This window comes from Lithobates pipiens, unplaced genomic scaffold (assembly GCF_037356315.1).
Source record: "Lithobates pipiens isolate NorthernLeopardFrog02 unplaced genomic scaffold, aLitPip1_a1.2 Scaffold_23, whole genome shotgun sequence".
Taxonomy (NCBI): Eukaryota; Metazoa; Chordata; class Amphibia; order Anura; family Ranidae; genus Lithobates; species Lithobates pipiens.
Window position 1 is genome coordinate 311649523 of NW_027507785.1, and position 24301 is coordinate 311673823.

At 45.9% G+C, this 24301-nt stretch overlaps 1 protein-coding gene across 1 annotated transcript in view; it reads right to left on the reverse strand.

Moving 5' to 3' along the window:
• Positions 1-8166: 8166 nt before the first annotated feature.
• The window catches only part of LOC143926614 (interleukin-12 receptor subunit beta-2-like), a 127976-nt gene continuing 111841 nt past the window's right edge, over positions 8167-24301 (reverse strand). The window contains exon 16 of the mRNA XM_077450515.1: positions 8167-9307. Coding sequence (XP_077306641.1) covers positions 8546-9307 — 762 coding nt within the window. The 3' untranslated portion in view covers positions 8167-8545. The remainder of the gene's footprint in view (positions 9308-24301) is intronic.

Below are 24301 nucleotides of genomic sequence, written 5' to 3' on the forward strand. Positions count from 1 at the left end.
TGGGGGGCACACAGAGGGGGCTGGGCAGCAGGGAAATTCGGATGTGGGCAGGGAGAGGGATCAATGTAGCGGGGGTGTAATTAGAGGAACTGATCCCCTGGGTGTCTCTCTCTGCAGCAGATAAAAGCTGGCTTCTCCTCCTCTCCCTCCTGCTGGCAGTGCTGCAAAGGTGGGAGCACACAGAGGGGCCCAGGTAGCAGGGGAAATCGGATTGTGGGCAGGGAGGGTGATTGATGCAGCGAGGAGGGTGCAATTACAGAAACCGATCCCCTGGTTGGCCCTCTCTGCAGTAGCTAAAAGCTGGCTTCTCCTACTCTCCCTCCTGCTGGCTTTCAGCTGCTGCAGAGAGGGGATTGGTTCCTGTAATTGCCCCCCCCTCCCCCACTGCATTGAATGCCCTCCCTGCCCACATCCCATTGCCCTTGTTGCCGTGCCCCTCTGTGAACCCCCAACCTCCCTCTCGCAGCGCTGCTGACTTCCCTTCTCTCCTCTCTCGGACATGCAGGGGGGTATTTTCAGGCTGGAGAGCGGGTTCTCTGGCCCATACAGTGTGACACTTTATGAGGCTGCAGTGGCTGTACGAACACAGGTATATGAAAAAGTAGCGGTGATTGTTTCACGGTGCCACACGTCCAAATATAAGGATATAGAAAGAGAGGGGTTCCCTTTGGGGTAGGATTTTAGCGCCACTAAGATAAATTTCACAAATCAATTAAATAGAAAAATGGTTATATATTTATTGAAAATTCACAGATAAAAACATGGATCATGGAGTGTACATATCCACCATTACTGATATTGCAAATAGTTGAGGTAGAAAATAAATAGGATTGATCTTTCAACTGACGCGTTTCGGAGTCTACTAGAGCTACTCCTTCCTCAGGGGTAGATAGGATATAGAAACTAAATGAAATAAGTACAAACAATCAATGTCTATTCACAGATAGTATTGCAACGCAAAAAAAATCTATTACATACAAAACTTACAATTTTATGTATTTTCAATAAATATATAACCATTTTTCTATTTTTATTGATTTGTGACATTTATCTTAGTGCCGCTAAAGTCCTATCCCAGGGGGAACCCCTCTCTTTCTAGAACACAGGTATAGGTCCTAATTTGGAAGATGTGCAGGTAGGTGTGTGGCTCTGAATGCACACTGTCTGTGTTTTCGGGGCTGTACACCTGCACTCACGCCCATAGCGTAACATTGGCTGACTGCACACAGCTGCAGGCAGCTCCAGCCACATACACACACCACTCATGTGAATGAGCCCCAAGACATCATCCACACACAGAGCTTTATTTAATAACTCAATGCGGTTTTATCATTTAGATTCAGCAGGGATTTTGTAAGTTATGTTGCGTCTGTGTCTACAATTAATGTGTTTAGTGTATTTTAAACAAAACTATCACTTTGATATGTTTATAGGGGACCCTGTCAGTACGGGGCCCCTTGATTTCAAGAAGTAGCCCTGTCTGTTCAAAATCTCTTAAACCCAACAAGCTGATATGGGCTGAATGTTATCAGTTAGGATTGCTTCCAATTTTCTCTGTGGACTATACAAATGTCATCCCATGTTATAGGGAAGGGGATAGTGGAAGGTGTTCTGTAGTCTTTTATTTATACCCGCTGATCCTGCCAGTAACACACTACCTGCCCTAGTGCTATTCCTCCATAGATACAATACTGTGAGTGAACATTTTCACTCTACGACTGGAAGTGTTTTACTGTCAGGATCAGTAGATAAAATAAATAAAGGAGATATAAAGAAAAAAACGTAAGCCTGCTTACATCTGTGGTTGGTGGGCGGTAAAATCATGTGGTTGAGGCACGTTTTTAAAAAGCGAATACTTACAGCATCCCACAAAAGTGAGTACACTCCTCACGTTTTTGTAAATATTTTATTCTATCTTTTCATGTGACAACACTGAAGAAATGACACTTGTCTACAATGTAAAGTAGTGAGTGTACAGCTTGTATAACAGTGTAAATTTGTTGTCCCCTCAAAATAACTCAACACACAGCCATTAATGTCTAAACCGCTGGCAACAAAAGTGAGTACACCCCTAAGTGAAAATGTCCAAATTGGGCCCAAAGTGTCGATATTTTGTGTGACCACCATTATTTTCCAGCACTGCCTTAACCCTCTTGGGCATGGAGTTCACCAGAACTTCACCGATTGCCACTGGAGACTTCTTCCAGTCTCTGAAGGGAGGGGATCATGCTCTGCTTCAGTAGGTCACAGTACATGTTGGCATTCATGGTTCCCTCGATCTGTAGCCCCCCAGTGCCGGCAGCACTCATGCAGCCCCAGACCATGACACTCCCACCACCATGCTTGACTGTAGGCAAGGCACACTTGTCTTTGTACTCCTCACCTGGTTGACACCATCTGAATCAAATTAGTTTATCCTGGTCTTATCAGACCACAGGACATGGCCGCGGCCCTGTCTCTTGGAAGTGGAGAAGAAGACCTGCCAAAAACAGGTCCCTTGTCCCCCCTCCTCCCTGAAAAGTGCCAAATGTGACACCGGAGGGGGGAAGGAAGTGTATAAGCGGAAGTTCCACTTTTGGGTGGAACTTCGCTTTAATGCTGCTGTGCACAGGCAGCGTTAAGAGCCATGTATGGGGCCTCATGTCTAAGTTTTGCCTAAGGCCTCACAAAGCCTAGAGCTGCTTCTGGCTCTATGCTATCCCAATCCCTCAGTCACAGGGGTCTCCAAACTACGGCCCTCCAGTTCAGGAAATACAATTCCCATCATGCCTGGTCATGTCTGAGTTTAACAATGCCTCATGGGATGTGTAGTTCCACAACAGCTGGAGGGCCGTAGTTTGGAGATCCCTGCGTGACTTGATCATTGATCAGCTTGAGGGAGAGATACAATATTAAAGCTCAACTCCGAGAATTTTTTTTTGTTTTTATTTAGATTGGGCCAACCTCTAAGGCTCGGTTCACACAGGGGCGACTTGTCCAGGCGACTTAGCCTCCTGACAAGTCGCGCTTCGTTCTGTACAATGGAACCATTCTAATAGGAGCGACTCAAGTCACTCCGACTTAGAAAAAAGGTTCCTGTACTACTTCAGGCGACTTGCATTGACTTCTATACAGAAGTCGTTTTGCAAGTCGAAGCTGATCGTGTACAGGTCGCGGCGCTGCAAGTCGTGCCGCCCCTGTGTGAACCGAGCCTAATGATTGCAATGTAACATCCAGAGGGCTACTCAATAGACATGTACACTGCCTAAAAAAACAAAAAAACAAACAAAACAGTCTTCGTTTAAATTTTTTTGTTTTGTTTTTTGGGTCATTCGTTATGATCGCAATTCGTAAATTTGAGAATTCAAAATAAGAAAGAAAATCTGAAAATTTGAAAGAAGTACTAACTAATAATAACTAACAATTAAATCATAGGTATTGGAATTTCCTTTCAAATTTGTCTGTTAGTGAATGTAACGAATTTATCTGAAGTTACAAAATATCCAAAATAACAAATGGAACGTAACTAATTAATAATAATAAATAACAATAAGGATAAAAAAACTTGTTATTATTATTTATTATTATTATTATTATTATTATTATTAATAATAATAATAATAATAATAATTTGTTCCATTCCATTTGTTTAGATGTGGCATTCGTTATTTCATATAATTCGTAAATTCGGATAAATTTGTATTCATTACGTTCACTAACAGACAAATTTGAAAGGACATTCCAATACTTATAATTTAATTATATCACACACATAGGTTGGACTTGATGGACTTGTGTCTTTTTCAACCTCACCTACTATGTACATATGTATGTATGTAAGTAACTATGTAATAGTTCATTATTATTAGTTAGACAATCCGAAAATTCAAAAGAATAACTAACTAATAATAACAAACTATTAAATTATAGGTATTGGAATTTCCTTTCAAATTTGGCCGTTTGTGAATGTAACGAATACAAACTTATCCGAAGTTATGAATTATCCAAAATAACGAATGCCGTATTTAAACAAATGGAACAAATTAATAATAATAAATAACAATAATAAAAACATTTATTATTATTATTATTATTATTTATTAATTTGTTCCATTCCATTTGTTCAGATGTGGCATTCGTTATTTCGGATAATTTGTGACTTTAGATAAATTAGTTTTGGTTACATTCAGTAACAGCCAAATTCAAAAAGAAATTCCAATACCTATAATTTAATAGTTTGTTATTATTAGTTCGAAAATTTTAAAGAATAACTACCGTATTTATCGGTGTATAACACGCGCCAGCGTATAACACGCACCCAAAGTTTAGGAGGGAAGTTTAAGGAAAAAAACGTACATTTAAATGCCCATCAATGCAGCCTTATCAGTGTCCAGTGCAGCCTTGCCCCAGTGCAGCCTTGCCCCCAGTGTCCATTGCAGCCTTGTCAGTGCAGCCTTGTCAGTGCAGCCTTGTCAGGGTAGCCTTGCCCCAGTGCAGCCTTGCTCCAGTGCAGCCTTGCAGGTGCAGCCTAGCTCCAGTGCAGCCTTGCCCCAGTATCCATCGCAGCCTTGGATGAATTTAAAATTGGCGCCACTGAGACTTGCCGAAGCAGAGCGAACGCCGCCGAGATCTCAGGGGCTGGGTGGAGCCGAAATACACATAGCCGAGTTGACTCTACTCTTCTCAGCTCCACTCACAGTCACGCCCAGCCCCACCCTATGATGGACATAACACAGGTCCAATGGCAGGGCTGGGTGTGACTGTGAGTGAAGCCGAGAAGAGCCGAGTACACTCAGCTATGTGTATCTTGGTGGCAATCACTCTGCTCCGCTCACAATCAGCGTAGATCGACGGGGATCGTGGGGATCACACGCCCCGCGATTTTACCTTGACTTTAAGGGCAAAAAAGTGCGTGTTATACGCCGATAAATACGGTAGCTAATAATAACTAACTATTAAATTATAGGTATTGGAATTTCCTTTCAAATTTGGCTGCTAGTGAATGTAATGAACACAAGTTTATCCGAAGTTACAGATTATCCGAAATAACGAATGCCGCATCTAAACAAATGTAATGGAACAAATAATAAATAATAATAATAAAAAAGTTTTTATTATTGTTATTTATTATTATTAATTTGTTACATTCCACTCGTTTAGATACGACATTCGTTACTCTGGATAATTTGTAACTTTGGATAAATTCGTATTCGTTGCGTTTACTAACAGCCAAATTTGAAAGGAAATTCCAATACCTATCATTTAATAGTTGATAATAGTTAAGTTCTTATTAGTTAGTTATTATTTCAGATTTTTCGCATTTTCGGATTTTCTAATTTACGAATATTCGTTAAATGGATTTTCGTTAATTCGGATATTTCTGAATGAATGATTTTGTCACAATTCCTTCAAAAACTAATTCGGAACAAAAGAAAATTGCACATGTCTACTACTCAAATTGTCCGTGGTAAGTCCGTTCCACATACAGTTTGAGTTGTGCTCTTCTGGCCGGTTCTGAAGAGACTCCCCTTCTCATACAATTCTCACAGCGGGACGCGTTCTCCATTAAAAAAAAAAATCCTGTATTATTTTAAATTAATACCAGACATTCTGTGATTGGACAAGGTGCAGTGAAATCACAGAACAACTTGTATTCATTGAAAAATATTGAAAAAAAAAAAATTGAAAAATATACAAGATGTTCTTTAAATGGAGGAGGTGCTGAGCGAGCAATCCTGCTGTGAGAACTGTACGTGACGGAAAGTCACAGCGGCACCAACCAGGACACCACAGCTCAGTGGCTTGGAACAGCACTGACAATTTGAGCTTTCTCAGTAGCTCTCTGAATGTTACATAGTAATCCTTAGCAGGAACCACACTGGCCCAATATAACATTTTACAAAACCATTCTTCCTGGAATTCAGTTTTTTTTTTCTGCCCAGAGTTTGGCTTTAATGCCCCCCACAGATCCCTTCGCTCCTTCACCGCTCCGTTCAGCTACCTGGGCTGAAGACAAAACCTGGCTGGAGCTTCCCTGGGGGCGGAGCATAGGAATCACTCCTGTCCCTCCCACAATGCAGCATTGGCTGCCTGAGCAGCCAATGGTCAGACGACAGTGCTGTCACATGAGGGTAGAGGGAGGGTTCTTAGCCTTGTGTAAGCCCCAGCCAGAGCAACTAGGAGCTTACACAGGACTTATTTTCCTCGGTCGTACAGGTAATCAGAGCAGGAGGGGAGAGGAGGAAAAGAGTATGTGCTGCTGGGAAGGAGCAGTTCTGGTAAATCTATTATCAGAGCACAGGTTGACTTTAAAGAACTTTTTACAAGCTTTAAACTGAAGTGGATCAGAACCGCTAATGACAATAATGCCTCTGGAAACAGACAGAGATTTAATACAATTAATGCTATATCACATGTTTCAAGTTAAGAAAACCTGCACAGAGATATATACACTAAATTATCAAAAGTATTGAGATGCCTGCCTTTACATGCACAAATGCACGTCGACAAACTCCTAAACCTTGTGGACAGCCTTCCCAGAAGAGTTGAAGCTGTCGTAGCTGCAAAGGGTGGGCCAACTCAATATTGAACCCTACAGACTAAGACTGGCATCTCATTAAATTTCATGTGAATGTAAAGGCAGGCGTCTCAATACTTTTGGCAATATAGTGTATGAAGGTTGCCATCCCTGACCTCCTGAAATTGCGAGTTGCCTGGTTGAGGATCAGTGGAGTCATTTTAGCAACATAGATTTTGGCAAGAAATACTGTATAAAATTTTCTTGAAAATAAAGAAAATGGGTTAGTTATTTTTCTTTTATTTACAGGATGCTTGTTTCATTTAGAGTTTTTTTATTTTTTTTTCCTTTTTGTGTATTTGAGCCTCATCTGTGTTTAGCTTCCTGTGAATAAAATTGTAAAATATTAGGCCAATAAGGAGCCTAGCTTTATTTACATTTGCAGTTAGGAAGTGGTAAAAACACATAGTTGAATCACGTACTTGGAACCCCCTACTGCTCCCTAGTATGCAGAGGACAGAGGTGTACACATGACACAGCTGGGTTTTCTCCCCCCCCCCCCCTCGTACCACCCTCTAAATGCAACCCATTCAACTGAATGGGGCTGCATTGCAACCAGTGCAGGCTATTAGGGGTTAAACTGGTTGCCGAGGAGGTGATACAATGCCAGCTCGCCACCTGTCAAACGCCCTTTGAAAAGTGATCCACTGTGGATCGCACTTAAGAGGTCAATGCTAGTGTAAACGAACCCTTGCTGCTATCCATTAGAGCAGTGGTCTCCAAACTGTGGCCCAGGTGCCAGAGGAGGTCCCTTGTTTGCTTTTATTCGGCCCTTGGGGCACCAATTCATACATACACCAGCAATGGAGCACAATCCCCCCCCCCACCGACACCAACAAAGGGGCACAATTCCTCCCAATGACCCCAACGGTAGGGCACAATTCCTCCCAATGACACCAGCAATATGGCCAATGAAACCAATGATGGAGCACATTTCCTCCCAATGACACCAGCAATGGGGCCCAGTGACAGGACACAATTCCTCCCAATGACCTCAACAATGACTCCCAATGCCTCCCAATGACACCAGCAATGGGGCCAATGACACCAATGATGGAGCACATTTCCTCCCAATGACACCAGCAATGGGGCCCAGTGACAGGACACAATTCCTCCCAATGACCTCAACAATGACTCCCAATGCCTCCCAATGACACCAGCAATGGGGCCAATGACACCAATGATGGGGCACATTTCCTCCCAATGACACCAGCAATGGGGCTCAATGACAGGGCACAATTCTTCCCACTGACACCAGCAATGGGGCCAATGTCACCAATGAAGGAGCACATTTCCTCCCAATGACACCAGCAATGGGGCCCAATGACGGAGCCCAATGACGGAGCCCAAATCCTCCCAATGACATCAACGATGGGGCACTGTTTACTCAGATTCAAGGACATTTTGTACTCCCGATAGCCACAGTCCAGCCCCCCTAAAGTCTGAAGGAAGTAAAACTGGCCCTTCATTTAGGACGTTTGGAGACCACTGCATTAGAGGCTTCATTAGAAAGATTTCCCTTCACAGGAATGTCCTGATGACATTTTCATCAGACAGGAAGAGAGGGGAACTTTGCAACAGGGACACAGTCAATTACAAGGGTTCTAAACTTTCTCTAGTCTACGAAAGAAAATAATTTTTAATTTGTCAGAGTTGCTGTTGGAGAGTTCATCTCACTTCCTTCCAATGTCTTCATTGATCGAAATCTCCTAATTTTCATAGAAACTGCAGTGAAATGAAAACTCTCAGTCTCAGTCATCCCTTTTCAATACTTTGTGAGTCATTGACCTGGACTAAGGATGCAAATCAGAAAGTCAGTGAGGTCAAAACTCCTGATCTGCATACTTCTTGCAGACCAGTGACTCGAAGTAGTAAAGCAAGAGTGTAATCCTGACAGCCAGGCAACTAGCAATTTCACCAATAGCAACCTCCATATTGTCTAAGGTTTCCTTTAAAGCTGTCTGATGAGAACAATACACCACACACATATTATGTTCCCCTTGCAAACATTTGTGGAAAGTACGGATTTGTGTCCTGTAATCCTCTGTGGTCCAGCGGTAAATGGCTATTTAGCTTACTGCTCAGAATATCTGCCATTTCTGTGATGTCACGGTACGTCTGATGTTCACTCCATGTGGCCATACTGGCCGTCACCTGCAAGGAAGCAGAGTCATCCTCCAGTGCTCCATCATGAAGTACCTGCAGGTCCATCCCTTGGAACAAACTGAAATCCATCTGGAAGGTGTTGTTCCTATCTGAGCCATCAATTGGCCCATCCGGTCTTAGAGCTTCTCTCTGAATGTCCAACAAATGGAAGGGACTACAGTATGAATCCTGACTCTGTAGGTTCGGTCGGGTAGCTTGCGGGCGATAGCCAGACATGTGCTCAGTCATATTATCCACTGTGATCTGAAGAGGTGGGCCAACCTTGGCCATATGCTCCACCATATTGTCATCTGTTGGTCGATAGCCAGATGTTTGCTCTGTGAAATTATCTGCTGTGGTCTGAAGAAGTTGGCCAACCTCAGCCATGTGCTCCACCATATTGTCATCTGTTGTGGTCATAAGTGGGACAACCTTATCTACAAGCTCCACCACAGTATCATCTGTTGTGGTTTGAAGAAGTGGGTGAGCCTCAGGTGTCTCCCCGATGATGGCGGCATACTTAAATTGTAGGGCTTCCTGTACATCTGTGATTTCTGGGTCACTGTATGATGGGTTGGGGAAGGAGACGAAGTCCTCTGGTTTCTCCTGCATTGAAAAATAATAAGATATATTATTTCAATGGATAATAGTTTGGATTACAGACTTAGCGATAAGATGCCTTGCAGCCATGTGGTTCTAGGCCCAACTCTTATGCCGCGTACACACGATCGGAATTCTCATCGGAAAAAGCTCTGATGCTTTTCCCGACGGAATTCCGACGGAATTTGTCTCAAGCTATCTTGCCTACACACGGTCACTTTAAATTCCGATCATTTATAACGCGGTGACGTACAACACGTACGACGTGACTAGAAAAAGGAAGTTCAATAGCCAGTAGCCAATAGCTTCTGTCTCATAGTTGAATCTGAGCATGCATGATTTTTGGCGTTTCGGAATTGCATACACACGATCGGAATTACCGATAGAAAGTTTTTCTGTCGGGAAAATTGAGAACATGCTATCAATTTTTGGCTGGCAGAAATTCGGACAGCTAAATTCCGATGGAGCATACACATGGTTGCATTTTCCGGTGAAAAGCTCTCATCGGTCTTTTCCTGGCCGGAATTCCGACCGTGTGTACGCGGCATTACTCCTGTGATCTGCATGGAGTGTCTATGTTCTTTCTGAGTTCATGGGAACTTCCTTTGCGGGCTAAGGCCCCTTTCACATGGGCGTCATCATTTACTGATGTTTGCTCAGGAAGTTGTGATGCCCGTGTGCAAGGGGGCAAAAACTGTGTGTAAAGACCTGATTAATGTTCAGTATAGGCGAGTAAAGGTGCGTAAGCGTATAGACGAGTACAATTATTTTTCATTGTCCGTATCGTAATGTACTCATTTACGCTCATGTGAACATGCTTATAGATGAGTAAACATGCATATGTGAGTAAATGACTGCACTCGAATGTAACATATTCTATTTTTGTTTTACTGTTCTGTATCCAACGCTGTATTACTGATCTTTACTTAGCGGTGAGTAATGTCCCATAGACAACAATTCAACTCATTTCAGGTCAGTAAAAAACTCTGTGATCACCCAATGAGATCAATGAGACTCAGGTGATCACAGATCTGAGTAAGGGTCCGATCCCCTCCCTTACCACGTGATCAGCTGTCAGCCAATTACAGCTGATCACATGATGTAAACAGAGGATCGGTAATCTTTTTTTTTTTTTTTCTTCCCACACTGACAGCGTGAGAAGAAAAAAAGCTGATCACCGGCTTCTGTTTGAAAGGACATCAGGTCCCAAAGAGGAAGAGGCGAAGCCGCCTTATATGTGCCCACAAGTACTGCCTGCCAGTGCCACCTGCCAGTGCCACGAATAAGTGCCCACAGTGCCACAAATCAGTGCCAGCAATCAGTGCCACCTATCAGTGCCCACAAGTGCCACCTATCAATGCCCACCAGTGGTGCCAATCAGTGCCTCATCAGTGCCACCTAGCAGTGCTGCCTATCAGTGTCACCAGTGCCAATCACTGCCACCCATCAGTGGCAGCTATCAGTGCCCTTCAGTGCCACCTGTCAATGCCCTTCAGTGCCGCCCATCAGTGCCACCTCTCTGTGCCCATCAGTGTCACCTTATCAGAGCCCATCAGTGTCACCTTATCAGTGCCTATCAATGCAGCCTATCAGTGCCCATCAGTGTAGCATCACCACACATCAACGAAGGAGAAAAATTACCTGTTTGCAAAATTTATTAACAAAATATAAAACGGTTTTGTATCTTTTCACATTTTTTTTAAAGGGGCGTTCCGGCCGCGTTTTTTTTTTTTTTTTACAAACACTGTAGCTACTGACTTTTAATAAGGACACTTACCTGTCCAGCGAACCCGCAATGTCAACCCCCCCCCCCCCCCCGAGGCCGATCCGTCCATCAGATCGGCTGTCAGCGCCGCCATCTTAACGAAGGGAAACAGGCAGTGGAGTCTTGCGGCTTCACATGCCTCCTGACAGGACGGAGCTCTGCATTGTTTACATATGCCGACCTCCGTCCTATATCTCTCCTTCACAATCAGAAGGTACCAGCGGACATCCATTGGCCGGCACCCGCTGATCGGCTTCTACTGTGACTAATCACAGCAGAAGCAGCGTGCGTGCGAGTGTGTGCCCCCTATGCAGAACTGCAGAATCATGTATAAATACGTGAACCGGTTAAACATTCATAACACAGAATGATGCCTTTCTAGCACACCCTGCTGGAGCAAGCGCAAACAGCAAGTGGCAGAGCAAATACACTCTACGCTTACAGATGACTCCTGCTGAAGTGCAGATTGGCTGACTGCATGCCCATTGCTTCTTACAGAAACACAACATTGCAAAAGGGAATTTTGTAAAAATATTACATCCTTATACTGTAACCAAAAGTTTGTAAACTTTGCATAATTGATTGAGTTCAGGTGTTTTTAATGAAAGGTACATTTAATGCTAGAGCAGGGGTATGCAACCTCAGCCCTCCAGTGATTGTCAGGGTCTTGCAAGGTCTCATGGGACTTGTAATTTCACCACAGCTGGAGGGCCGAGGTTGCTTACCCCTGTGCTACAGTATAAAAAGACATTTTCGACGATTGTGTGCTTTCAAACTTGTGATAACAGTCTGGGGAAGACCCTTTTTTGTTCCAGCATGACTGCGCCCCTGTGTGCAAAGCCAGCACCACAAAGATGTGGTTTAATGAGTTTAGTGGAAGAACTGGATGACCTGTACAGAGACTTGATACCAACTGAACATCTTTGAGATGAACTGAAACCTCCATTGCAAGCAAGGCTGCTGTTAGCAATCACTGAGCCCCGTACAGTCTTCCTGATGGCTCTTGAATGACAATTGCGCGGTCATACAGCACTGTATAATTTTATCATTTTTTCCCACAAATAAAGCTTTCTTTTGGTGATATGTGATCCCCTCTGGGTTTTTTATTTGTTGTTAACGTGGAGGGCCATCCAAAAATAAAAAATAGCATTAATGTTTTTTTTTTAAAAATAAAAAATTCAATTTTTTTTTAAATTCCCAGAAACCCCTGTTGCTAGGCAGTCTTCCTAATCTGCCTATTCCTATTCCACAGCGCTTCCTCCTCTTCAGGGAGTGGCCACTGGGACGTGTGTGTCCCAGAAAACAATGGCGCCATTCACAAAGCACCGCGCCACTCGCGCATGTGCAGTAGGAAAAGGGCAGTGAAGCCGCAAGACTCCACTGCCTGTTTCCCTTCGTTAAGATGGCGGCGCTGACAGCCGATCTGATGGATCGGCCTCAGGGGGGGGGGGGGGGGGGCGACATCGCGGGCTCGCTGGACAGGTAAGTGTCCTTATTAAAAGTCAGCAGCTACAGTGTTTGTAAAAAAAAAAAAAAAAACGTGGCTGGAGCGCCCCTTTAAAAAAATGTAAAAAGACCAAATTAAAAAATAAAATAAAATACAAAACCGTTTTATATTTTGTTAATAAATGATTTGCAAACAGGTAATTTTTCCTAAATAAATGCTAAGGAGGTAGTAACGGCGCTCACCGGCTATTTGTTATACCTGCAGGAGACTCACCTTCTATAAATTATACCTAGTCCCTGCGGGGATCTGTTTCAGGCTGGGTTCACACTACTGCGGCTAGGAGAACCTAGAGATAGTGATGGCCGAACGGTTCGCCCGGCGGTCGTTTCGCGGCGAATTTCCGACTTTCGCCGTCCGCGGGTTCGAACGCCTTTTTCCGTCGTTCGCCCCGGCGGACTTACGTGTTTAATGTATACAAGAACTTTAACCTTTCGTGACACGTTTATCATGTGTTACAGGACAACCAATTGAGACATGACAGCTCATGGACACTTGGACATTCCCCCTAACCTATAAATACACCCGATCCGGTGGCCATTTTACATTCTTTCTTCTGTCACTGTAGGGAAAGGATCCTGTGTGGAGTAGGGACAGAGAAAACGCTAGCTATTTGGTACACAAAAGTTCTTTTCAGGACTGGTATAGGTGTTAGGTCAGCAGCCTGAGTTTCTTTTGTCAGTTTAGATAAAGGGACAGAGCGCTGTATGCTGCTATTTTAGGGACAGCTCAGCCAGATTAGTCTTTCTTCATCATCATCATCATCATCATCATTAGCTGTTACTATCAGGTCCACAAAAGAGCTGTTCCAGCTAATCGTTCCAGCCTACTCTTTTTTGCCAATTTGTATAGGGACAGGCAGGAAGCAGTGTGTCAGGCAGTGAGGATAATTTTAAAGACTTGCTGTTACTATTAGTTCCACAAAGGTTCTTTTCAGGACTGGTATCAGTGGTACGGTAATAGGCTTGTACACGTATAATATTCTTTCTTCCAAATATAGAAAGAATATTATACTTGACTGCTGCCCTTCTGCTGCAGTCTGCTAATCATTCACAACTCACTTGTTCCACAAAGCTCTTTATCAGGACTGGTAACTTGGTCTGTCTAGGGTGCTACGGTACATAGGCTTGGGTGCGGTACAGTCTGCTGTTCTGTAAGGACCGCTATCGGTCCACAATACATAGGGTTGCCGTGCACTACTGCTGACCGCTGCCCTATACTGCAGCAGTCCTTCATTGGTATAGGGACTGACGTACAGTCTGCTAATCACTAACACACAACCTGCTTGGTCCACAAAAGTTCTTATAAGGACTGGTAACTTGGTATAGGGTGCTACGGTACATAGGCCTGAGTGCGTTACAGTCTGCTGTTCTGTAAGGACCGCTATCGGTCCACAATACATAGGGTTGCCGTGCACTACTGCTGACCGCTGCCCTATACTGCAGCAGTCCTTCAGCGGTATAGGGACTGACGCACAGTCTGCTAAACACTAACACACAACCTGCTTGGTCCACAAAAGTTTTTATAAGGACTGGTAACTTGGTATAGGGTGCTACGGTACATAGGCCTGAGTGCAGTACAGTCTGCTGTTCTGTAAGGACCGCTATCGGTCCACAATACATAGGGTTGCCGTGCACTACTGCTGACCGCTGCCCTATACTGCAGCAGTCCTTCATTGGTATAGGGACTGACGTACAGTCTGCTAATCACTAACACACAACCTGCTTGTTCCACAAAAGTTCTTATAAGGACTGGTAACTTGGTATAGGGTGCTACGGTACATAGGCTTGAGTGCGGTACAGTCTGCTGTTCTGTAAGGACCGCTATCGGTCCACAATAGATAGGGTTGACGTGCACCACTGCTGACCGCTGCCCTATACTGCAGCAGTCCTTCAGCGGTATAGGGACTGACGTACAGTCTGCTAAACACTAATACACAACCTGCTTGGTCCACAAAAGTTCTTATAAGGACTGGTAACTTGGTATAGGGTGCTACGGTACATAGGCTTGAGTGCGGTACAGTCTGCTGTTCTGTAAGGACCGCTATCGGTCCACAATAGATAGGGTTGACGTGCACCACTGCTGACCGCTGCCCTATACTGCAGCAGTCCTTCAGCGGTATAGGGACTGACGTACAGTCTGCTAAACACTAATACACAACCTGCTTGGTCCACAAAAGTTCTTATAAGGACTGGTAACTTGGTATAGGGTGCTACGGTACATAGGCTTGAGTGCGGTACAGTCTGCTGTTCTGTAAGGACCGCTATCGGTCCACAATAGATAGGGTTGACGTGCACCACTGCTGACCGCTGCCCTATACTGCAGCAGTCCTTCAGCGGTATAGGGACTGACGTACAGTCTGCTAAACACTAATACACAACCTGCTTGGTCCACAAAAGTTCTTATAAGGACTGGTAACTTGGTATAGGGTGCTACGGTACATAGGCTTGAGTGCGGTACAGTCTGCTGTTCTGTAAGGACCGCTATCGGTCCACAATAGATAGGGTTGACGTGCACCACTGCTGACCGCTCACCTATACTGCAGCAGTCCTTCAGCGGTATAGGGACTGACGTACAGTCTGCTAATCACTAACACACAACCTGCTTGTTCCACAAAAGTTCTTATAAGGACTGGTAACTTGGTATAGGGTGCTACGGTACATAGGCTTGAGTGCGGTACAGTCTGCTGTTCTGTAAGGACCGCTATCGGTCCACAATAGATAGGGTTGACGTGCACCACTGCTGACCGCTGCCCTATACTGCAGCAGTCCTTCAGCGGTATAGGGACTGACGTACAGTCTGCTAAACACTAATACACAACCTGCTTGGTCCACAAAAGTTCTTATAAGGACTGGTAACTTGGTATAGGGTGCTACGGTACATAGGCTTGAGTGCGGTACAGTCTGCTGTTCTGTAAGGACCGCTATCGGTCCACAATAGATAGGGTTGACGTGCACCACTGCTGACCGCTGCCCTATACTGCAGCAGTCCTTCAGCGGTATAGGGACTGACGTACAGTCTGCTAAACACTAATACACAACCTGCTTGGTCCACAAAAGTTCTTATAAGGACTGGTAACTTGGTATAGGGTGCTACGGTACATAGGCTTGAGTGCGGTACAGTCTGCTGTTCTGTAAGGACCGCTATAGGTCCACAATAGATAGGGTTGACGTGCACCACTGCTGACCGCTCACCTATACTGCAGCAGTCCTTCAGCGGTATAGGGACTAAGAGTTTTGTCACAGGGTCATTTAAAAAATGACATGCAGAGGAAGAGGCAGGCCCTTCCGCAGGGGTGGTAGGGGTAGGGCAGGAGCAACAGGCTTGAGCCAAAGTGGGAAGTTGCAGAAGGTGCGTTCAATTACTTTAAAGGATGCACCAGACTTGGTTGAGTGGCTCGCTCAGCCTTACTCTTCTGCACCCTCCTCATCCTCTCGATCTGCACCCTCTTCTTCACTCTCTGCTATGTGCACCCCCAAAGACACTACCACCAACAACACGACCACCACCACCACCACCACATACCTTCCGCTTGAGTCACTGGAATTATTTTCCGATCCATATCAAGAGGACATTTCTGATGCGCAGCCACTCTTGGTATTGGATCAGGAAGAGGAGGTAGCAACAAGCGCTACTCAGCAGTCTGACGCCAGTACCCAGATCAGCCCAAGGAGGAGGTTGGTCCCCGGTGTTGCTGCCTACTCTACTTATAGCGGTGGGGAAGGTGACGTTGATGATGACGTGTCTAGTGATGTCACGTGGGTGCCCACAAGAGAGGAAGAGGAGGGGAGTTCAGAGGGAGATATGGACCAGCAGATAGGGAGGAGAAGCAGCAATGACTTACATTGCACAGCAGGGACAAAGCAGACTGCAAATGTATCAGGAGCGAGTCATCGACCATGTACGGTCACATCTGGCGCTCCCAGGACACCGGCACATGGCTCCGCAGTGTGGGCTTTTTTTAACGTGTCCGCTGCTGACAATAGCGTTGCCATCTGCAATCTTTGCAGTCAACGCGTTAGTCGCGGTAAGCCCAATACTCACCTAGGGACGACCGCCTTAAGAAGGCACATGAGCAGCCATCACCGAGCCCAGTGGGAGCAACGGAACACACAAAGCCACACTGCAGGCTCTCACCGTCCAGCCTCGTCTTCTACTTCTCCTTCTCCTCTCTCCTCACAATTGTCCTCCACTCCACCTTCCATCACGCCAAGCTCACATTTTTCTGCAAAAAGGCAGGCTTCCGTGGGCCTAATGTTTGAGCGTAAAAAAATGATGACGCCGGATAACCCTCTTGCCCAACGGTTGGCGGCTGGCTTGTCAGAACTCATAGCCCGCCAACTACTGCCATATAAACTGGTGGACTCGGAGGCCTTTCGCAAATTTGTGGCCATTGGAACACCACAATGGAAGGTCCCAGGAAGGAAGTATTTCTCAGAGAAGGGCATCCCAGAGCTATATGGCCATGTTCAGCGGCAAGTGAATGTATCTCTGGCACACAGTGTCGGTGCCAAGATACATCTGACCACAGACACGTGGTCTAGCAAACACGGGCAGGGAAGGTATATCAGTTTTACTGCCCACTGGGTGAACCTTCTGACGGCCGTCAAGCATGTAACCCGTGGCACCCGTGTAGATTTGGTTTTACCGCCACGGATTGCATGCAGGCCTGACTCTTCTTCTCCTCCTCCTACTCCATCCTCCTCCCTCTCCTCCTCAGCTGCCTCCTCCTTTTCCGCTGCTAGCGTCTCTTCCACTGCACCGCCCAAGCTCCCCAGAACCTATTCCACATGCCAGGTGAGACGTTGCCATGCCGTGCTGCGTCTGTTGTGCCTGGAAGCAAAGAGCCACACTGGCCCGGCACTCCTTTCAGCTTTGCGTTCACAGGCAGATGAGTGGCTAACACCGCTCAATTTGACAGTTGGTAAAGTGGTGTGTGACAACGGTGCCAATCTGCTTAGCGCATTGAAACAGGGCAAAATCACGCACGTGCCGTGCATGGCACACGTCTTAAACTTGGTCGTGCAGCGATTCCTTGTCAAATACCCTGGGGTCCAGGACATCTTGCGGCAGGCAAGGAAAATCTCGGCCCATTTCAGAAGATCTTACACGGCCATGGCTCGCCTTGCTGACATTCAGCGGCGACACCATCTGCCGGTCAGACGTCTTATTTGCGATTGCCCGACGCGATGGAACTCAACCTTCTATATGCTTGATAGGCTGCTCCAGCAGAAACGTGCAGTTAACGTCTACCTGTATGAACTCTGCGAAAGAAACGGTTCTGGGGAGCTGGGTTTTTTTTCACCGCGCCAGTGGCTGCTCATGCGCGACACATGCAGACTTCTGCGGCCATTTGAGGAGATCACCAAACTGGTCAGTCGCAGCCATGGCGCCATCAGTGACATGGTACCTTATGCCTTCTTTCTGGAGCGTGCATTGCGTCGTGTCATTGATCAGGCTGTGGAGGAGCAGGAGCGGGAAGATGAGGAAGTCGCAATGCTGGATGAATTCCCAGGGGGGGCTACTCTATCTGAGACAAGTCAACAACAGGAGTCTGATGAGGAGTCAGAGGAGGATGGTGCCGGGGCGGATGAGCAGGAGCAAGAAGAGCATGCTTTAAACCTTTCTGGGATCCCTGTTGTGCGAGGATGGGGAGAGGAGAATGAAGAGGACGACATTATCCTGGATGATGAGCAGGAGCCAGGCCACCACACCGCTTCCACTTTAGTGCAAATGGGGGCCTTCATGCTCCAGTGTTTTAATAGGGACCCCCGTATAAAAAGCATGAGGGTCAAGGACCAGTACTGGGTGGCAACGTACTTAGACCCCCGGTACAAACACAAAATGGCGGAAATGTTACCGCCGTCGCAGAGGGCTGTCAGAATGCAGCACTTCCAGGCCTTGCTTCGAGAAATGCTGCATTCTGCTTTTGCGTGCGCTGGCAGAGGAGCAATTCCCACTCCCAGAGAAGGATTTGCGGGTACCAATCCAACAGCGCCTGCAAGAAGAGGCCGGTTTGAAGATGTGTTGGTGACTTCGGATATGAGGTCATTCTTTCAGCCGACCCATCGACAGGTGTCATCCGGATCCAGCATCAGGGAACGCCTAGACCGTCAGGTGTCCGACTACATTGGGTTAACGGCCGATGTGGACGCTCTGAGGAGTGATGAACCCCTAGACTACTGGGTGGGCAGGCTTGACCTCTGGCCAGAGCTTGCCCAATTTGCAATCGAACTGTTGGCTTGCCCCTCATCCAGTGTCCTGTCCGAAAGGACGTTCAGCGCAGCAGGGGGGATTGTGACCGATAAGCGTACTCGCCTAGCTCACCACAGTGTTAACTACCTCACATTTCTAAAAATGAATGAGGCATGGATCTCGGAGGAATTCAACACATGTGATCAGTAGACCATGTATATGTCTATAAACAATTTTTGGAATCAAGCACACAGACCTTCTTAATTCATTTGGCTCACTTCCCTGACCCAAAAAAGCACACCGTACTATATGCCCCTACCCTCCTCTTTGAAGAGGTTGAGCGGTGTCATATTTCTACTGGGGCTGCTTATTATGAGGGGTTCCCACCATCCCTGTGCTGTGCTGACTTCCTCCTGGGTGTTCTTATTATGAGGGGCTCCCACCATCCCTGTGCTGTGCTGACTTCCTCCTGGGGGTTCTTATTATGAGGGGATCACACCATCCCTGTGCTGTGCTGACTTCCTCCTGGGGCTGCTTACGGTGCTGCTGTCAGCGCTGTATGTCACGGAGCTGCTGTCAGCGCTGTATGTCACGGAGCTGCTGTCAGCGCTGTATGTCACGGAGCTGCTGTCAGCGCTGTATGTCACGGAGCTGCTGTCAGCGCTGTATGTCACGGAGCTGCTGTCAGCGCTGTATGTCACGGAGCTGCTGTCAGCGCTGTATGTCACGGAGCTGCTGTCAGCGCTGTATGTCACGGAGCTGCTGTCAGCGCTGTATGTCACGGAGCTGCTGTCAGCGCTGTATGTCACGGAGCTGCTGTCAGCGCTGTATGTCACGGTGCTGCTGTCAGCGCTGTATGTCACGGAGCTGCTGTCAGCGCTGTATGTCACGGAGCTGCTGTCAGTGCTGTATGTCACGGAGCTGCTGTCAGCGCTGTATGTCACGGAGCTGCTGTCAGCGCTGTATGTCACGGAGCTGCTGTCAGCGCTGTATGTCACGGTGCTGCTGTCAGCGCTGTATGTCACGGAGCTGCTGTCAGCGCTGTATGTCACGGAGCTGCTGTCAGCGCTGTATGTCACGGAGCTGCTGTCAGCGCTGTATGTCACGGAGCTGCTGTCAGCGCTGTATGTCACGGAGCTGCTGTCAGCGCTGTATGTCACGGTGCTGATGTCAGTGCTCTGTATTACGGTGCTGCTGTCAGTGCTCTGTATCTCCTGCACCCTCTTGTTTGCCTACCCTGGTCCCTGACCTTCCCTCTCCTCCATTGCCTTCATTAGCTCCATAGTCCTGAATTGTCAGAACAATTTCCCAAATAAAAAAAAAATGCTTGTAGTTATCGATCCCAAATTCACCTCATACATGTATTATGCTATTGTCCAGGTGGTGGGACTACGTGCTACCCCCTAATAATTACCCCGTGGCCGCAAATTCGACCTAAAGGTTTGCGAAATTCGCCTCCCATTGAAGTCAATGGAGCCCGCGGCGAACGGTCGTTTTCGCGAACGTTTGTGTCCGTTCGCGTTTCGCGTTCGCGAAACGTCCCGTCGGAAGTTCGTCCATCACTACCTAGAGAACTACGGTAGGAGATCTCTGTGCGATGGGAGTTCAGCCATACAGATAGTATGGCTAAATTCGCATCGCACCCGCTCCAAACTCACACAGGACCCTTTTTTTGGTCCGCAGCAGAATCGGATCGCATGGGTGTTCACACCATGCGATCCGATTCCTGTCCGAGTTTGCAGATTGCACTGCGATATGCAAACTGATCTGGGGGTGTCATTAACATTTCACTGACACTCCCAGCAGTTCGCATAGGGCAGTGTGAACTGCCGGCGGGAGGCATGCGATGCGGGAACCCGCCGCGGATTTGCGGCGTTCCCGCATCGCTCCAGTGTGAACCCAGCCTCAAATCAAAAGGTGTAACTAAAGTGAAACCTAGTTGTTAAAATTGCTTAATAGCAATTTTACACACATAAATAAAAGTATAAAAATAAAAATAAATATTCCACATGTGCATTATATATAAAATAGCAAATAGATGGCAATATGAAACATGCATAAAGATATTATAGAGATCCTAACTTATATTATCACAAAAATGCTATGCGTTAATACAGAAACTTCAATCCACTTACTACAGTGTTAAAAATGCATATATGCATTTGTGCAAATCATATAATAAAAGAAAAGTGCTAGGTGCTTATAAAAGGTGCCACAATATCAATATATACTGTGAAAAAAAGTGCTACGTGCTTCTACAAGTGCCACAATATGTGAATCCAGTACTTTACACTTGGTAAAATCGCTAAATGGAAGAGTGCAATTATAAGTTGATACAAAAATCCAACTGCAGAAAAAATAATAGTAATATCAGAAAGTCCTTCTGGAACAAAAGTGACAGTGTGCTTCAATGTTTAATGGATTCCTGGCTACAGTGTTTGTAAAAAAAAAAAAAACGTGGCTGGAGCGCCCCTTTAAAAAAATGTAAAAAGACCGAATTAAAAAATAAAATAAAATACAAAACCGTTTTATATTTTGTTAATAAATTTTGCAAACAGGTAATTTTTCTCCTTCATTGATGTGTGGTGATGCTACACTGATGGGCACTGATAGGCTGCATTGATAGGCACTGATAAGGCGACACTGATAAGGCGACCCTGATGGGCACAGAGAGGTGGCACTGATGGGCAGCACCGAAAGGGCATTGACGGGTGGCACTGAAGGGCACTGATAGCTGCCACTGATGGGTGGCAGTGATGGGCACTGATTGGCACTGGTGACACTGATAGGCAGCACTGCTAGGTGGCACCGATGAGGCACTGATTGGCACCACTGGTGGGCATTGATAGGTGGCACTTGTGGGCACTGATAGGTGGCACTGATTCATGGCACTGTGGGCACTTATTCGTGGCACTGGCAGGCTGCATTGATAGGCACTGATAAGGCGGCACTGATAAGGCGACCCTGATGGGCACAGAGAGGTGGCACTGATGGGCAGCACCGAAAGGGCATTGACGGGTGGCACTGAAGGGCACTGACAGCTGCCACTGATGGGTGGCAGTGATTGGCACTGGTGATACTGATAGGCAGCACTGCTAGGTGGCACCGATGAGGCACTGATTGGCACCATTGGTGGGCATTGACAGGTGGCACTTGTGGGCACTGATAGGTGGCACTGATTCGTGGCACTGTGGGCACTTATTCGTGGCACTGGCAGGGGGCACTGGCAGGCAGTACTTGTGGGCACATATGAGGCGGCTTCGCCTCTTCCTCTTTGGGACCTGATGTCCTTTCAAACAGAAGCCGGTGATCAGCTTTTTTTCTTCTTACGCTGTCAGTGTGAAAAAAAAAGGATTACCGATCCTCTGTTTACACCCCCCCCCCCCCCCCCGGGCACGCCTATGGTCTAGAGCAGTAGTCATCAAACTGTGGCCCGGGGCCGGATGTGGCCCCTTGCTTGATTTTTTCTGGCCCTTGGGGTATTCTTCTCCACACAGTCAGTTGGATAGTTCCTGCCACTTGTACCAGCGATAGGACACTATGCTTTCTATTGATATCAATGATGGGGCACTATTACTCCCACTGACACCAATGATGGGGCACTATTCCTCCCACTGGCACCAATGATGGGGCACTATTCCTCCCACTGGCACCAATGATGGGGCACTATTCTTCCCACTGGCACCAATGATGGGGCACTATTCCTCCCACTGGCACCAATGATGGGGCACTATTCCTCTCAGGGACACCAATGATGGGGCACTATTCCTCCAGTTGATAGGGCACCATTGCTGCCACTGACACCAATGATGGGGTACCAGTCCTCCCATTGATACCAATGATGGGGCACTATTTCTGCCACAGACACTAATGATGGGGCACTATTCCTCCCAATGACACCAATGATGGGGCATTATTCATCCCATTGATACCAATGATAGGGCACCATTACTGCCACTGACACCAATGATGGGGCACTATTCCATCCACTGGCACCAATGATGGGGCACTATTCCACTGGCACTAAAGATGGGGCACTATTTCTCCCATTAGCACCAATGATGGGGCACTAGCAAAGAAAAGACACAGCGGGAGATGGAAGAGTGCTGCTCACTCCAAAGGTACAAAAAAGGGAGAAAGATTCCCCCAAGGGGGGGATTTTAGGCAGCCAAGTAAGAAGATTAAGTCAATATTGTATAGATAAATAATTGTTAATTAATCGTACCAAAAGGGATGACATGAGAATTAAAAAAATGAGCTCCAGTAGGAAATTAAAACTAGACCAAATATACACTTGCAGACAAAAATTTCATGGCAACATTAATGATGAAATGTCGACAATATGAAAAGGCTGACGCGTTTCAACCCATAGGGTTGAGGGTTGAGAAATATATTTAGGAAAAAAAGAGAAGAAACCGCGCTGGACCTATTAACAAATATATGCTTAAAAAAAAAAAAAAAAATCGATGAATCTCTAGGCTGCTACTCAACTGTGGGATACACACACAATAAACATAGAAAGAAAATATAGAGCTGCACCAATAAACATTACTTCAATCAATTAAACTGCACAATTATCATTCATTAATGTTATAACTGGCAGAAAGTCTTTCACTTATTTTAAATAATGAAAGTCCACACTGCTACCATTCATTAATATTATGACTGGCAGAGAATCCTTCACTCATTTTGTTGTGAATTGTTTATGTTGAGAATCCACAATCTTAAGCTTAATATAAATGCATCACGGTGACTCCACACATGTATCTAAAAGAAAGTCCCCGACCACCGAAACAAGATTGTGCAAGACAAACGTAATACACTTACATTAAAAACATCAAAATTGCATAATAACAAGCCAGCCAGAAAATTCAGGAGCCTGTCCTCCTCTCGTATGGCATGGTGACGTCACTGTATGCCCTTTCAGACGCGTTTCGTCATAAATGACGTTTTCAATGGGGAACCCATTGACCCATTTATGACTAAATGCGTACGGGAGGGCACGCAGTGACGTCACCATGCCATACGAGATGAGGACGGGCTCCCGAATTTTCTGTCCGGCTTGTTATTATGCAATTTTGATGCGTTTTAAATGTAAGTGTATTTCGTTTGTTTATTAAAAATTGGTGAATGGTTTTACGCTATGGGCAGTCTCTCTTCCTTTTGAGCATACCCATTGCTATTAAAGTACGATATTGCGGAGCACCGTAGCTCTATATTGTCTTTCTTTCTAAGAGAAATATATTATAGGACAATATATTTCTCTTAGCAGACTGGACCTCTGAAGAAGACCTTTGGTATATGGGTTGAAACGGGTCACGCTTACTTTTCATATTGTCGACATTCAATCATTATGTTGCCATGAAATTTTTGTCTGCAAGTGTATATTTGGTCTAGTTTTAATTTCCTACTGGAGCTCATTTTTTAATTCTCATGTTATGCCCTTTGGTACTATTAATAAACAATTATTTTTCTATACAATATTGACTCAATCTTCTTACTTGGCTGCCTAAAAAACCCATCTTGGGGGAACCCT